The sequence below is a fragment of the Phyllobates terribilis genome, unplaced genomic scaffold (genome assembly GCF_046119375.1).
Source record: "Phyllobates terribilis strain yellow unplaced genomic scaffold, ASM4611937v1 Scaffold_9__5_contigs__length_417890890, whole genome shotgun sequence".
NCBI classification, from domain to species: Eukaryota; Metazoa; Chordata; class Amphibia; order Anura; family Dendrobatidae; genus Phyllobates; species Phyllobates terribilis.
This window is the reverse complement of record NW_027362769.1, coordinates 390,065,749-390,083,160: the sequence shown is the minus strand read 5'-3', so window position 1 is coordinate 390,083,160 and position 17,412 is coordinate 390,065,749. Positions and strand designations below refer to the sequence as shown.

Sequence of the window (17,412 nt, the reverse complement as noted above, 5' to 3'; positions counted from 1 at the left end):
TTTGCACACTCTTGGCATTCTCTTGATGAGCTTCAAGAGGTAGTCACCGGAAATGGTTTTCACTTCACAGGTGTGCCCTGTCAGGTTTAATAAGTGGGATTTCATGCCTTATAAATGGGGTTGGGACCATCAGTTGTGTTGTGCAGAAGTCTGGTGGGTACACAGCTGATAGTCCTACTAAATAGACTGTTAGAATTTGTATTATGGCAAGAAAAAAGCAGCTAAGTAAAGAAAAACGAGTGGCCATCATTACTTTAAGAAATGAAGGTCAGTCAGAGTGAAAAATTGGGAAAACTTTGAAAGTGTCCCCAAGTGCAGTTGCAAAAACCATAAAGCGCTACAAAGAAACTGCCTCACATGAGGACCGCCCCAGGAAAGGAAGACCAAGAGTCACCTCTGCTTCTAAGGATAAGTTTATCCAGTCACCAGCCTCAGAAATCGCAGGTTAACAGCAGCTCAGATTAGAGACCAGGTCAATGCCACACAGAGTTCTAGCAGCAGACACATCTCTTCAACAACTGTTAAGAGGAGACTTTGTGCAGCAGGCCTTCATGGTAAAATAGCTGCTAGGAAACCACTGCTAAGGACAGGCAACAAGCAGAAGAGACTTGTTTGGGCTAAAGAACACAAGGAATGGACATTAGACCAGTGGAAATCTGTGCTTTGGTCTGATGAGTCCAAATTTGAGATCTTTGGTTCCAACCACCATGTCTTTGTGCTACGCAGAAAAGGTGAACGGATGGACTCTACATGCCTGGTTCCCACCGTGAAACATGGAGGAGGAGGTGTGATGGTGTGGGGGTGCTTTGCTGGTGACACTGTTGGGGATTTATTCAAAATTGAAGGCATACTGAACCAGCATGGCTACCCAGCATCTTGCAGCGGCATGCTATTCCATCTGGTTTGCGTTTAGTTGGACCATCATTTATTTTTCAACAGGACAATGACCCCAAACACACCTCTAGGCTGTGTAAGGGCTAATTGACCAAGAAGAGTGATGGGGTGCTACGCCAGATGACCTGGCCTCCACAGTCACCAGACCTGAACCCAATCGAGATGGTTTGGGGTGAGCTGGACCGCTGAGTGAAGGCAAAAGGGCCAACAAGTGCTAAGTATCTCTGGGAACTCCTTCAAGATTGTTGGAAGACCATTTCCGGTGACTACCTCTTGAAGCTCATCAAGAGAATGCCAAGAGTGTGCAAAGCAGTCATCAAAGCAAAAAGTGGCTACTTTGAAGAGCCTAGAATATAAGACATATTATCAGTTGTTTCACACTTTTTTGTTAAGTATATAATTCCACATGTGTTAATTCATAGTTTTGATGCCTTCAGTGTGAATGTACAATTTTCATAGTCATGAAAATACAGAAAAATCTTTAAATGAGAAGGTGTGTCCAAACTTTTGGTCTGTACTGTATGTGTATAATATTTATTTTGCTTTTTTATATAGCTGCATAAGTTTGGGCATCGCTTTACAGACATCATTATCACCGTCCCCATTAGGGCTCACAACTTAAGTTCCCTATCAGTTTGTCTTAGGCGTGTGATAGGAAACCAGAGTACTTGGTAGGATTTGAAGCCAGGATCACAGTGCTACAAAGCAACACTGATAACCACTGAGCCATTGCTGCCCTACAGATGTGTTGTCCTATATTGTTAAAGAATCAAAGCATTTCTTTGACCTGTCTTAATCTTTAGATTACAGATGGACTCCAGTTGTAGAAGACATTCTGATCCCTCGTCTTCTTCACGGCTCCCCGGCCGTCCTGCAGTGTAATATCTCGGGGTATTTCCCGGATGTCGTCACTGTGAAATGGATGAGACGTGATGGAGATAAGTTACATGAAGAGACTGACGATAACCAGGGAATAACATCCAGGAGAGCGGCTGATAACACCTACAGCCGTACAGCCAGTCTGACCATCACCCCCGACCTGCGGACACATCAGGGGGCAGAATATATATGTCTGGTGGAGCACCCCTCCCTGGAGAGACCCATAGAGAGAAGCTCGGGGCAGCTGCAAGTCTATGGTGAGTGTTTTAAAGGTAAAATTGCTGATTATAGATATTCACCTTCAGCTCAGTGTAAAAGGAACAATTTTGTCACTAGATATTTGGTTATTTCAAGTAAAACAAGATCATTTTTGTAATATAACTGCAGTGACCAAGTTATTACAGCAGAGAAGTGCTTTGAGAAAAAGACAGCAAGACTGACATTTGTTTACAGAGAGGCGGAGAAATATGCTTGCAAACCATAGAGCTTCCTCAGTTCAAAGGATCTTTCATAGAAGTTTCGGTGCCAGTGTTCAGTGATGCATATTGGTGTTTGCATTGATCCGATAATTATGGGAGATATATTTACGGCGTCGTAGTAAAGGGACGTACATAACACATTCACTCACATCACTGTAAGGCCATTCTAACCCCTCCAGCTTAATAACGTTCCAATAGATGGTGCTATACATGTCATGTTTCAACTCTGTAAAAACATAAAATCGTAGTAAATATGATGACAATATCTCCCGCCTGGGACCTCCAGAGGTTATCCTGTAAGTTGGGGATCCCATAATATTCTGAAGGGCTGAGCACATCCCACAATCAGCCCCCACATGAGCTCATCAAGGGGAGATGTGTCGGTGTAACCTTGAGCTAATAAAAAGCAGTATTTGGGTCATTTACCACTTCTGGGAAGGTACAGCTTGCTGTAGTTCTGTCTGTTTTCCTGGAGTACATTCCTCTGCTGAGCTCTGAGGCATTTCCATTACATCAGGTTTAGTAAATATATTTAGTTATCTGTTCTCATTTTATGTAATTGTATATACAGTATTGTTTTGTTCCCATTTTGTATCATCTTTGTATATTTTTTATAAACACTGCCTATCTTTCTGGCTTAAATATATAAATTTAATAGCTCTGTTACTCTTGCTTTATAAACTGCACCTGTGAAGGAAAATATATAATCAATAAGAGAAAAATCACAATAGCAGTAGAGTTACATTTAGTGGGGAAAATGGTGAAACTGGATATACCAGTATTGTAAGCACAAAGGGACTTGTGCTGGAGTTATTAAATCTAGCACATTATCTAATGGGACCATGAGCTTCAAAGGGGTTGTAGCAAATGGTCTACACAAGGCAGTATATTTCCTATTGTCTGTATAGGGTGACACAGGATATTTGAAATGCAACAATTTGGCTTATTGGCCATTTACAGACAGACAGCGTCCTTTAAATACACCAATTCAGGTCGTCCTGGAAGTATGAGTCTGTGGTCAAGTCTATAAAAAACTGGGTTACACAAAGAGAAATGTTCATTGTTCACATGTGGGGGCAGTTTAAAGACTGATGTGTTCCATGATTCCCTCTCCTCCCTCAGAAAATAGGTTAAATGCAGACGGAAACAATGTAGGTACCGTATTTTTCGGACCCTAAGACGCACTTTTTTTCCCCAAAATTTGGAAGGAAAATGGGGGGTGCGTCTTATGGTCCGAACGGTACTTTACCGGTGGTGGTGGAGCGGGGATCGGAGGGTCCTCCAGCGGTGGCAGAGGTGAGATGCGGCTGGAGCTGGGGCCTGTACTTGTGCTGGTGTCGGGTGGTGAAGTAGAGGAGCCGGGGCCTCTGCCGGGCTGTGAGCGGTGTCCGGCGGTGAGGCAGAGGAGCCGGGGCCTCTGCCGGGCTATGAGCGGTGTCCGGCGGTGTGGCAGAGCAGCGTGTGCGGCTTCTGGTGGCCTCGGCCATCTTCCCGAGGCCGCAATCCACGGGAAAATGGCCGCCGGAGCCGGCGCATGTGCCGACCCGGAGCTCCGTCGGCCATTTTCCTGTAGATCACAGCCTCAGGCCCTGGAAACCGCATATGCCGCTCTGCCGCATCGCGGGAAACCACTCACAGCCCGGCACAGGCCCCGGCTCCTCTGCTTCACCGCCAGACGCCGCTCACAGGTCCAGTCCACAGGCCCCAGTCCACAGGCCCCAGGCCAGGCCAGTCCACAGGCCCCAGGCCATGCCAGGCCAATCCACAGGCCCCAGGCCAGGCCAGTCCACAGGCCCCAGGCCAGTCCATAGGCCCCAACCAGACTCCGGCATCTCACCTCTTTTGCTGCCGCCGGGTTCCTGAAGCAGGGAACAGAGGGACCTGCGATCCTGCTCCACCACCCCCCAGGTAAGATACCTAATCAGACTATAAGATGGACCCCATCTTATAAAAATTATTATTTTTCCTATTTTCCACCCCAAAATTTGGGGTGTGTCTTATGGTCCGGTGCGTCTTATAGTCCGAAAAATACAGTATTTCTGTTGTTTCTCCCTTTTTATTTTATAACTGCTTTGCATATTTGTGTGTCATTGTATTTTTACCTTTTTATATATGCACTGTATATTTTTATATTAAAGCTTAAAACCTTTAATAAGTTGACCCTTGTTCGCTCTAAAAGAATCCATAGCCTTTAAGAGAGTGTGTGACCTTTTGATTGTCTGACAGTAACATAGAATTTGGGGACTCATCATCCCGTGTGTTTGATGAGTGGTCGCAGCTTTAGTTTGGGGTGTGCTGAATGTGTTGGGATTTATGTTCACTTTATAGCCTAAAACAGAGGTTCAGTGCTGGATTGAGTGAGAGGAGATAGATTAACCCGTGCAGGCGCATTCCTCGTCACGTGCTGAGAAGTGTGTATGTGACAGCACCCCTGAAGCCATGCGGTATCTATAACCGGCGTCCAGTCGGTCTGTATAAATGATTGGTGGTGGCAGCTAGTAGTTCTTTTTGTAATTGTGGATCTGGCAGTGATTGTATTGAGGTATATATATACGCACATATATACACATATATATACATATATCTATATATGCCATAAGTTGGAATAAGAGGTGTATGTTCCATACGCTCACTGTGATTTCCCCAACAAATGGCTTAGTAGTGAAAGCATCCTTTTTTGTCCTGTCTTTTATTTGGCACTTGGGGAGGCTTGGTACAGCCAGCCGAAGAAGTAGGATCTTGCTGCCGTCTGTATGGTCAGACAGATTGACTTCACTGGAAAAAGCAGGCAACATATGATCACTGCGCTGGTGCAACAGGACGCAGAGCAAGTCTGTCACCCGAGCCCTGATGGATGGGAGGCAAGCCTTGGAGTAGATGGCGCTGCTGCAAGGTCCCACCTGCGGATGCAAGCAGGGTAGCGTCGTCCCCCACCTGCAGATGGCCTTACTGCAACTCGACACAGACGATCGTGAGGGACGACTGAAGCTTATTAAGCAATACCAAGAGACTGCAGCACAAGTGTAGTAGAGGCGAGAGAGCCTTTAAGAGAACTCTTACATGATGCTTCAAAGATGGAGAGAGACTGCCATCTGCTGGCCAGACACAGTCAAGCGGAACTAAGATATACAAGAGAAGTTGAAGGGAGAGCAGATTTAGACGCTGGACCCGGTCAGGTGACTTCCAGGAAGGAGTTCTTGGAGATAAGAGGCCAGCGCTCCAAGCCTGAGGAGTTTTTGGCGCCAAGCAGCAGAGAGGAGCAGACGTGCTCCCTGCATGCTGAGATTGAAGGACCAATTTCTTCTTTGCCCTATGGCGGTGTGACAGTTCGTGATGGACCGGGAGCCAAAGGAGGCAGCCAGATTGCCAATACCAACTATACACCTGTGATGCGGAAGTCAGCCATTGCAAGCTGGAAAGGGGTAAGCTGACATCAGTCGGTCCTCAGGGTGTCTTGCACCATCTTTCAGCACCCGTCCTGTATCTGACTCCTGCTGGTGCTATACCTGAGACTGAACTGGCCACAACAGCCTCACCTGCCTGCAGAAGAAGAACCCCACACCCAAGTCCCAGGAGCCTAATGTAGCTGTTCTTTCCATGGGTGGGGCGGTTGGGAGGGCATATGACAACTTGCAGCCTGTTACTGTACGCGACAGCGTCACTCTGGGGCTCAAGGACAGCGGTGCAGAAAGAACACTCAGCCGCCCTAAATTGGTGTCCCCTGAAGAACTTATCCCTGGGAAGACCCTAACTGTCATTGGGATTGGGGTTGTCCACCGTCCTTTTCCGATGTCCAGGGTTTTTCTAGACTGGGGTGCTGCGAGGCGGTTGAGGGAAGTGAGGGTGTCTGAGAACCTCCCCACAAATGTTTTATTGGGAACTAATCTGAAATGGTTGGTCGCTCAATACACTCCTGACAACCCTCCCAGATCTGGTACTTAGTGTGATTTAGATGTTGATAATTTGAATGTCAATATGATGCATTATAATAATGTGTTTTGTGGTACAGGAGAACTGAGCTATGTCACTCTGCCAGGTGATGTTGCTGAGGATCCCCTAAAAGGAACAAGTATCAAGGCAATGGGAACAGTCACAGGGATCATGAAGCAGATAGTCCCGTGCAGGTGACCAGTGTCAGAACGGACGGTGACATAGCCAGTGGTAGCTTCCCCATGATTAGCACTGCTCCTGAGGTATTAGGGGAGGATGGCAAAGTGCTACCTACAGCCTGTCAGGCTGATGGGAAAGTGTTGTTATTCCCCGACGGAGACAGCCTGGATAGCCGCTGTCATCCATAGTCAGAGTGCCCAGAATCCTTACTTCTAGATTGTGAGCCCTCGCGGGCAGGGTCCTCTCTCCTCCTGTACCAGTCGGTGACTTGTTTTTGTTCAAACTAATGTACTTGTTGTCTGCTACCTATACCCATTTTTCACATTTAAAGCACCATGGAATTAATGGCGCTATAATAATAAATGATAATATTGTGGAAGACTATGCTACCCAGTACCCAGAGGTAGTGGCTCTGTCCTCAATTAGATCCAATAAGGTGGCAGAAGCCCTTTTGGCCATATTTTCTCGAGTAGGATTTCCAAGGGAGATGCTTACAGACCAGGGAATTCAGTTCATGTCTCGTTTTATGCAGGCCGTCTCTAAGAAAAAGCATATGCCACACCTGCTATCAAATTGGTATCACCTACAGAACAATGGTTTGAGTGAACGATTCAATGGTACCCTTAAGCACAAGCTTAAGATGCTGGTTGAGTCACATGGGCCCGACTGGGAAAGGTAACTCCCACACATGCTTTTTGCTTACTGAGAGGTATCACAGGCCTCAACAGGGTTCTCCCTCTTTGAGCTCCTGTACAACAGACGAGTTTTGGGGCCCCTTGGTCTGGTAATGGAATCCTGGGAAGGGGAACTGAACCCTCCTGAAGTGTCCGTCATCGAGTATGGCATGAGGCTCCATGACAAAATGCAGTCAATGATGGAGCTGGTGCATTAGAATATGGTGCACCCCAGGCCACCCAGAAGCTGTGGTACGACTGAAACGCCCAGAAGCAGGTGTACGAAGTGAGTCACAAGGTGTGGATTCTAGTCCCAATGACCCAGAGCAAGGTTCAGGAAGTCTGGGAAGGTCCATACCTTGTGCATCAGTGCCTCAGTGGCATAAATTATGTAGTCACCATTGACGATGCCAGGAAGAGGCAGAAGTTCTTCCATGTCAATATGATGAAAGCTCATCATGACAGGGAAACTTGTACCTTTCACTCTTGATGAAAGCTACCCCTAAGAACAAGAAGCAGGTGATGTCCTTCTTAGGTACGGCAGGATACTATAGGAAGTTTATCCCCAACCATAGTGTCCTTGCTAAATCTCTGATGGACCTCACCAAAAGAAGTTACTGCAAATAGTCAACTGGACAGCTGACTGTCAGTGGTCCTTCACAGCACTGAAGGCTGCCCTTGACTGTTCCCCACTTCTACAGGCCTAGACTTCACCTGGCAGTTTGTAGTTCAAACAGATGCCAGTGCATTTGGTCTGGGTGCCGTGCTCAGCCAGGTAAATGGGGAGAGAGAAGAGAATGCAGTGATGTTCCTCAGCCCCAAGCTCTTACTCCAAGAAGTGGCCTACACCACTGTGGAGGAGTGTCTCGCCATAGTGTGGGCCCTGCGAAAGCTGCAGCCCTACCTATACGAGCACAACTTCCTCCTTAACAATCAATAGTCCCCAATTTTGTCTACCTATTAGACCCAACCAATGGCAGAGATTATTAGAATGCCTCTCAGCGTTACGGCTCGTGCACACGACCGATTATATCGAACAAATGCTGTCTGTAGTTTTCATGGATAGCACTTGTACCTATGATAATCTATGGGGCTGTGCACATGTCCAATTTTTTTCCTCATACCTAATGGTAATGCAAGTCTATGAGTCCATGAAAAACATTGGACCACACTCGGATGACATCCATGTGCAGTCCAATGTTCTCAGAATGACAGACTGGAGTAGGTGGAGAAACAATTTTTCTCTCCACCTCTGAGAAAAGCTAATGCCACTTTGATCAGAGTCTGATCAGAATAATCGAACGAAAAAACTTTGTGCCATTTTTAGACGTCCATGATCGTCGGTCCGATTTCGTATCACAATGCATGGACTGGCCACACGTCAATTGACCTCGAGCGTGACGACTTCATCTATTTCTATGAAGCTGTCACTATCGTTTAGGGAGGTGCGTGGCCAGTCTGAGATCGGACAGATGATCAGGGGTGTCTAAAAAGCCCTTATACTGATTACCCTGCCCTCACTGCAATATCAAAGCATTATATTGCATTATATGTGTGATCAGTGTCATTGATGTTAAACTCTCCCAGTGAGAATAAAAAAAAAAAAGTTTTAAAAAAAGTTAAGAAAATATACAAATGTAAATGTGGCACCCCAGGGGTCTGGTTTCCACAGTAACGGCAATGTTATGTCTGAGAGCAGGTGGGAGGTCTCTTGGTCAGGGATCCTATGCATGCCACACCTCCTGCCCAGTCCTGGGAGGGGAAGAACTTCCCCTATATAAACCTAGGGCTGAGGCAGGGTTAGTGAGTAGAGAAGAAGTAGAGACAGAGAAGAGAAGCAGATATAGGAAAAGAACATCAGGAGCTCTGTGGGAGCAGTGCTATAAAGAGTCAGGGGCTGGCAGCTGCAGAGCTCGCCCTGACTGAGAAGCTATCACCGGACCCGGAGTCCGAGGCTGTGGGGACTAATTTTTACCCAGCAGCAGAAACCGCCCGGCAGGGGATTTCAGGTCCTCTGGCCAAGAAACCCGAAGGCACGGTCACACGCGTGGCACCAGCACCGCCGTCGTGGAGCGGACGCCACTAGAAGGCCCCGAGTCACCGGCCATACGGGTGAGCACCACACGGTACACTCAGGGACGTGGGCTACTTATACCCGCCTCTAGCAAGGTAGCCAGAAGAGTACAGTCAGTTTGGGAGGCCTACAACTCCGCCTGGCCAGGGGAGATCCCATCTGCTCAAGGACTGACCAGGCCCCGATCGTTAGCCAGTACTCCGGGAGGGTCTATCTTTATCACCAGTAAAGACCCTGAACTACACCGCATCGTCTCTGAGTGATTCCTGCTACCCCCATCATCCACGTCGGCTGCCCTGAGGCCATACCCCTCCCGTTGGGGGTGATACCACCACGCTGCACAATCCTACCACCGGCATCAGCGGTCTGCCCTGCAGCGGCAGCTCCTTCGCTGCATTCAACGGGTGGCGTAGTCGTCCAACATCTACCGCTAATACAACGCCACTTAGTCTGACTCCCTGGGCACGGACCGGGTCACCGCCACGAGACTACAACCCTCAACAGATCCGGCTCCGGGTAAGCTCCTGCATGCGCAACGCTGTGCGACACAGGCCAAGGGGTGCGTCAACTTTTGGCGTAGTCGGCAGGATTTCGTGCCCGCAACCACCGGGTACTGCGTGCCTGAAAAAGACTGTTCAAACTTACCAGTGGTGAAGATTCCCGCCATCCGTGGAGGTTTCCCGCCATCCGGCGCCATCTTCTACCTTCTTCCCGCCATCCGCGAAGTTTTCCCGCCATCCGGCGCCATCTTCTGCCTTCTTCCCGCCATCCGTGGAGTTTTCCCGCCGTTGGACGCCATCTTGAAGACGCCGCGCGGGAAGAAGAGGGGCGTGGACTCCGAAAGCGCGCGAGAACTGAAGCCCCGCCTCACGTCCGGACGTTGCGTAAGGTCCTGGAAGGAGCCCAGCAGACGCCGACGTCACAGGAGCGCGACGGAAGGTCCTCAACCCTGACGATCCACTGCGGAGCCGCGGCCTACGGAAGAGGATCATCGCAAGGTAGGCCACGGTCCACTAGGGGGGAGGAAGATGTCGGATACGGAGGAGAGCTTCACTGCCTCAACCCCCGCCAGCGCCACCGCTGCTGCAGTCATGCCTTTCACCATGCCCTATATCCCGGGAGCGGCCTGGCTACCCCAGTACTCAGGGGAGTCACATACCCTGCATGACTTTAGAGAAAAGCTGGATAGCCTCTTCCAGGTGTATCCCCTCACAGAAGAGCAAAAAGTGAGCATCCTGGTGGCCCAATTAACCGGGGCAGCCCAAAGGGAGGTAAAGTCCTGGCCACCTGGGGGGAGGACTGTTGCAGGGATACTAACCCGGCTGAGGGACACCTTTGATACCCGCACCTCAGCCGAGATCAAGCTTAGATTCTACGGGTGCAAGCAGCGAGCACACGAGAGTATAAGGGACTATGCCCTGAACCTACAAGAGGCCCTGAGAGCCATTAAGCAGACCGACCCTGACGGCGTGGGAGACGAGGACAGGCTGTTGACTGAACAATTTATAGAGGGTTTATATTGCAATGCCCACCGAACCCAGTTGCGGGCAATGGCCTTACAGGACCCTCATCTGGGATTTGCACAGTTCAAGGACAGAGTCATCCGGGTGCTCCGAGAACCGGCACCAGGTGGCGTTGTGACCCACAGACGCCCCACTACCATTTACCACCAGGAGGCGGCACCCTTGTCGGCAGGGCCTGTGGGAGCTGATGCGCAGGCTTTGAACAATGACCCGGCTCCAGACCTGCACCATCAGGTCCAAGAGCTAGCTAAAAGCGTTGCCGCGCTAACCCGAACTGTGCAGTCTTTACAGGTTTCCACTCCAGGGAAGATCCAGCTGGCATCCGGACCGGAGGACATCCCGTGGCGTCGACCAAGGAGGACCCCACCGGCCAGAGGAAGACCCAGCGACCGATACAACGAGGACGGACAACCCATCTGCCGCCGCTGCAATCAACCCGGACATATGGCAAGGTACTGTCCTTTAAACTGGCACAACCTGGGGTAGAGGGCCAAACCCCAGGAAAAAGATCATCAGGCCCATCGAACTGGTGCGACAAATATGTGGGAGGACGTCCAGTCTTGCCTGTGGTACTGGATGGCATCCCTATGAGTGCCCTACTGGACACCGGGTCGCAGGTTACCACTATCCCGTACGTGCTCTTCAAGCAGTACTGGAATGACTCGGATATCACCCGCTACCCTGACGACGATTTGAGTATCATCGCCAGCAATGGTCAGCCCGTGCCACAGATTGGATTTAAAGAGGTGACCATTAAAATCGGTAGAGTTGAACTGGCGGCACAGGGACTGATCATTGTAGACATTGACAAGCACGAGAGTCACCCAAAGATAACTCTAGGAACTAATGTAATTGAAAATTGTCTTGCAGAGGTGATTTTCCTTTTACAGCAGGTTGCCAAGAACGCCAGCTCCGGCCAGCAGCGAGTGCTCCAGAAAGAGATCCGGGCACTGATGCGACGGCAACAGATAGAACTCTCCGGTGGTGAGATTGGTAGCGTAAGAATGTGTGACCCTTTCCCTATTGCCATGCCCCCAAAAAGTGAAATGATGATTTGGTGCCGGGCAGCTATTGGTCTGAGAGGTAGAGATTACCAGGCAATGGTAGAACCAGTTTACTCAGACAGTAGGCCCACCATTTTGACAGCACAGGGGGTGGTCAATGTACGCCATGGGAGGGTGCCCGTTCGCATAATAAATATCGGGAAGAGGGAAGTGTACCTGCCCCGGCATGCCACGCTAGCCAAATTGTATACCATCAATCAAAATTCCATACAGTCCGTAGAACCCTTGCCTCCATCTTCCCCGGAGGAAAGTAACGGCTCTAAGGAAACAATGGAGGACTGGTGTCAGCAACTACATTTGGGTACTGACTCCACTCCCTCACACCAGAGACAGGGAGTCTATCGGGTGGTTCAAGAATACGAGAGAGTGTTTAGTAAACACCCGTTAGACTTCGGGCGAGTCAAGGGGGTAGAACACCACATCCCCACGGGAGACCATCTTCCCATAAAAGAGAGGTATCGACCCGTACCCCCTGCACACTACCAACACGCCAAGGGGATGCTTAGGGACATGAAGGAGGCTGGGGTGATCAGGGATAGCTGTAGCCCCTGGGCAGCTCCACTAGTCTTAGTCAAAAAGAAAGACAACACCATGAGGATGTGTGTAGATTACCGGAAAATCAACCGTATCACACACAAGGATGCGTACCCCTTACCAAGGATAGAGGAGTCTTTGGCTGCTTTAAGATCTGCTAACTTCTTCTCTACCTTGAATCTCACTAGCGGGTACTGGCAGGTTCCTGTAGCAGAGGCGGACCGGGAGAAGACCGCATTCACCACCCCGATGGGACTTAGCGAGTTTTCCTGCATGCTGTTCGGACTCTGTAACGCACCAGGAACCTTTCAACGATTAATGGAGTGCTGTCTGGGCCACAGAAACTTCGAGACGGTCCTGTTGTACCTGGACGATGTCATCGTATATTCCAAGACTTATGAGGACCACCTGAAACACCTGGCGGAAGTGTTCGAAGCTCTGGCAAACTACGGCCTAAAGGTAAAACCCTCCAAGTGTCACCTCCTAAAACCAAAGGTGCAGTACCTGGGACACGTGGTGAGCGCTGACGGAGTGGCTCCCGACCCTGATAAGATCACCGCAATTAAGGAATGGCCAAGTCCCTCCAGTGTAAAGGAAGTGCGGCAGTTCCTCGGGTTGGTAGGCTATTACCGCAGATTCATCCCCGGTTTCACCAAAAAGGCAGCTCCTATGCAGGACCTCCTGATAGGCCAGTCCCGGAAGGCCAAGAACCAGAAGCCGCCCTTCAAATGGGAGAAGTTAGAAGAAGAGTCCTTCCGCCAGCTGAAGATGGCCCTCACGGGGGATGAAATCCTGGCGTACCCTGATTACAGCCAGCCCTTTATCCTCTACACCGACGCAAGTAACATCGGGCTAGGAGCCGTACTGTCCCAGAACGAGTAATCGCTTACGCCAGTCGAAAACTGCGACCCACCGAAAGAAACCCTGAGAATTACAGCTCATTTAAGCTAGAGTTCCTGGCAGTGGTGTGGGCAGTCACCGAACGCTTTAAGCACTACCTCGCTTCTTCCCGGTTCACCGTGTACACGGATAACAACCCGTTGACACACCTGGACACGGCAAGACTCGGTGCCCTAGAGCAGAGATGGATGGCCCGTCTGTCCAACTACGAGTTCACAATCAAATACCGGGCAGGACGCTCCAATACCAACGCGGACGCCCTGTCCAGGATGCCAAACCTACCGGACGTAGGAGAAGATCCAGAGGGACTGGAAGAAGTCGAACTCCCCGCGTTGCACCGTCATGGGACTATCCAGTATTCCCATCGGGTAAGGAGTAAGCAAGCCGCTACGTTTAACCCCTTGCCTCACTACAACTGGGAGGAAACGCAAGACAGTGACCCTGCCGTCCGACTGGTGGAGGAGATGCTGACTCGGCCAGAGGCTCGCCTTGACCCAGACGCTCCGGAGGAAGCCAAACAACTGTGGGCTGAGAAGAGTCGACTGTTCCTTTACAAGGGGAAGTTGTGCCGCAGAATGGTTAACTCCCGGACGCATGAACTAATCTGGCAAGTAGTGGTGCCACGAAGAGACGCAGCCATGGTGATGGAGGCATACCACGACGGGGCTGGACACTTCGGATGGAAGAAGCTGGAGTTCCTGCTGCGCGGGCGGTTCCACTGGGTAGGCATGAGGGGAACCATTGAGAGGTGGTGCAGAGACTGTGGCCCGTGCAACCTAAGAAGGAAGGACCGTGCCAGCCAGAAGACCCCCCTTCAGTCCATCGTCACCAAGCAGCCGTTGGAACTGGTAGCCTTGGATCATGTAAAACTGACCCCAAGCAGAAGTGGCTACGTCTACGCGTTAACCATTGTGGATCATTACTCCCGGTTCTTGGTTGTCGTCCCCGTTAAGGACTTAACAGCTCAAACGGCAGCTAGAGCCTTCCAGCAGCATTTCTGCCGTCCACACGGGTACCCGGACCAAGTGCTGACGGATCAGGGACCTGCTTTTGAAGCGGAGGTCTTCCAGGAATTCTGCAATCTGTATGGCTGCCGGAAGATAAGGACGACACCCTATCATCCGCAAACTAATGGACTTTGTGAGAAAATGAACCAGGTGGTAATGGATCTTCTGAAAACGTTGCCCCTGGAAGAACGCAGTCTGTGGCCTGAGAAGCTGCCCGACCTGGTGGACCTATACAACTACATCCCTGTAGGTTCCACCAACTGTACCCCGGCTTACCTAATGAGGGCAAGGCCTGGTAAGCTACCTGTTGACCTGAAGATGGGAGTCCTGACACCCGAGGACACTTCACCGGAAGCAGACTGGGACACAGAGAGGCAGCAGCAGTACCGGAAAGTACAGGAGAGCGTGGAGCGAAGTCTCTGTCTCGCTAGGGAAAGACAAGAGAAAACTTACAACCAGTATGCTCCCGCTGTTCCCCTGGTACCCGGAGAGCAGGTCTTGAAGAGGAAGAGACTGCTCCACAAGTTGGACGACCAGTGGGAGAAGGACCCATACACCGTACTGCCCTCAAGCCACGACAACCCGAAGGTTTGTACCATCAGCAAAGACGGAGGGGAAACCACAGCCATTGTATCCCGGGATCACCTGAAGAAGTGTCCCGAACAGCTACGGAACCCAGAAGGAGAGCAAGAAGACCCTCGACCCGTAGAGGAAAGGGAAGATATGGTTAGTACTGTGCTCGGAGACTTCCCTCGGTCCTGGACTCAAGTCAATGGTGCAGTTGTGGTACCCGTCCTCACGTTCCTCCAACCAGCATCCCAAGTGCCTACGGAGCAACAGGTAGAGCTGGAAGAGCAGCCGGTCCAGGAGGCAGCAGACTCCACACAAGCAGAACAGGAGGATCAACCCTCTGCTCATAGTGAGCCTGCCGTACCCCTAGTGAGCCAAAGAGCCCGTAAACAGCTGCCCAGTTTACCCTTGACAGCTCCTACACCCTGTAGTTCAGGGCCAGACAGTCAGCTCCGTAGGTCCACTAGGGCCACTAGAGGCCAGTTACCCGCACGTTGGAGGATTTGAAGTGTTTAAATTGTTTTATTTGTGGTCACCTGTCTGTTACTTGTAAATAATTATGTGTTTCTAGTTATTTTTAGGAGTCCTTGGTGGATTTACCGGGAATCCTTGTACAATTAGTTGGAGCGTAACCCAGGATGGACTAAAAGACTGTTAAGGACTCGGGGCAGGACAGACCCCTACCTGGTTACGTCTCCCTGTTTTGGTGAAATGGACACCTTTGTTTTCTTCAAAAACTGCACCCGGTTGCGGACACGCCGTAACCATCTTTATGTGTTTTTCTTATTGTATTATTATTGTTTATACCTTGTTATGTTTTTCTAAAAATATGTTTAGTCCCGGAGTACTAAATTTCACTAGGGGGGAATGTGGCACCCCAGGGGTCTGGTTTCCACAGTAACGGCAATGTTATGTCTGAGAGCAGGTGGGAGGTCTCTTGGTCAGGGATCCTATGCATGCCACACCTCCTGCCCAGTCCTGGGAGGGGAAGAACTTCCCCTATATAAACCTAGGGCTGAGGCAGGGTTAGTGAGTAGAGAAGAAGTAGAGACAGAGAAGAGAAGCAGATATAGGAAAAGAACATCAGGAGCTCTGTGGGAGCAGTGCTATAAAGAGTCAGGGGCTGGCAGCTGCAGAGCTCGCCCTGACTGAGAAGCTATCACCGGACCCGGAGTCCGAGGCTGTGGGGACTAATTTTTACCCAGCAGCAGAAACCGCCCGGCAGGGGATTTCAGGTCCTCTGGCCAAGAAACCCGAAGGCACGGTCACACGCGTGGGACCAGCACCGCCGTCGTGGAGCGGACGCCACTAGAAGGCCCCGAGTCACCGGCCATACGGGTGAGCACCACACGGTACACTCAGGGACGTGGGCTACTTATACCCGCCTCTAGCAAGGTAGCCAGAAGAGTACAGTCAGTTTGGGAGGCCTACAACTCCGCCTGGCCAGGGGAGATCCCATCTGCTCAAGGACTGACCAGGCCCCGATCGCTAGCCAGTACTCCGGGAGGGTCTATCTTTATCACCAGTAAAGACCCTGAACTACACCGCATCGTCTCTGAGTGATTCCTGCTACCCCCATCATCCACGTCGGCTGCCCTGAGGCCATACCCCTCCCGTTGGGGGTGATACCACCACGCTGCACAATCCTACCACCGGCCTCAGCGGTCTGCCCTGCAGCGGCAGCTCCTTCGCTGCATTCAACGGGTGGCGTAGTCGTCCAACATCTACCGCTAATACAACGCCACTTAGTCTGACTCCCTGGGCACGGACCGGGTCACCGCCACGAGACTACAACCCTCAACAGATCCGGCTCCGGGTAAGCTCCTGCATGCGCAACGCTGTGCGACACAGGCCCAGGGGTGCGTCATAAACAACTAACCTTTTTTCCCTTACTCATTTATTATTATTATTATTATTATTATTATGTAGAAAAATAAATAATAAAAAATTACTTTTTTTTGCACCTGTGCTGTCCAACCAATTTTCTGCAAAGACTCTGTCATTATAGGTACATACGCCTGATGTAATATGTCTTGATTTATTCATTATAAATAGATGTGATGGTTGTTCAGTACTTGTCCTTTGCTGTCATCTACTGTAATTTCCCATCATGTCTCTCTTTCAATGTAACTCCTCCTATCTTCTTTTCTCACATCCTTTCATTCCTCTCAGTGCCATTGACGCGCCAAGGAGATGGGGACGACTCGACGCCCGGGCCTTGTTGTTGCCTGACCTTGGGGGATATCGCGGTGGTCGGCTCCCAGGCCCGTACCCTGGGGTCACTCTTAAAAGAAGGGGGAAGTTATATGGGATAGGGGAATGTTTGTGACACCACCCGTGGTGTCTGGTGAGGATCACCAGCGCTGCAACAGTCCTCTGAGGCCGGTGTTTAGGCAGCTTAGTTGGTACGACTCCCCACAGGTGGAGTGGGGCCTCAGGGCAGTGTAGGTGAAGGGATGCAGGACAGAGGGGACCCAGCGGGTCGGAGGAGAAATAGGCACACACACGACAGTTCACTTCAGTACCTTTACTGGTGGTGTTTCTGGCACGGTCCAGGGTACTTCAGGGTGAAGGGTGCATATCAGGACTCTCCCCAGTGAGCGAGTGTGGGGCCTTCTGTTTCTTGCCTTTCTTTGATAAGTTTTTGACCTGCCTGGAGCTAGGCCTAACTTGGTCTCTGTCTTGAACCTGCTGACCTGGTGGT

The 17,412-nt window shown here is 50.4% G+C and overlaps 1 protein-coding gene across 3 annotated transcripts in view; it reads left to right on the top strand.

Annotated features, from left to right (window-relative positions):
• The window catches only part of LOC141162502 (uncharacterized), a 104,607-nt gene that overhangs the window by 73,671 nt on the left and 13,524 nt on the right, over positions 1 to 17,412 (top strand). For all 3 annotated transcript variants that reach the window (XM_073648672.1, XM_073648674.1, XM_073648673.1), the window contains one exon: positions 1,698 to 2,030. In XM_073648672.1, the coding sequence (XP_073504773.1) occupies positions 1,698 to 2,030 (333 nt within the window). The remainder of the gene's footprint in view (positions 1 to 1,697; positions 2,031 to 17,412) is intronic.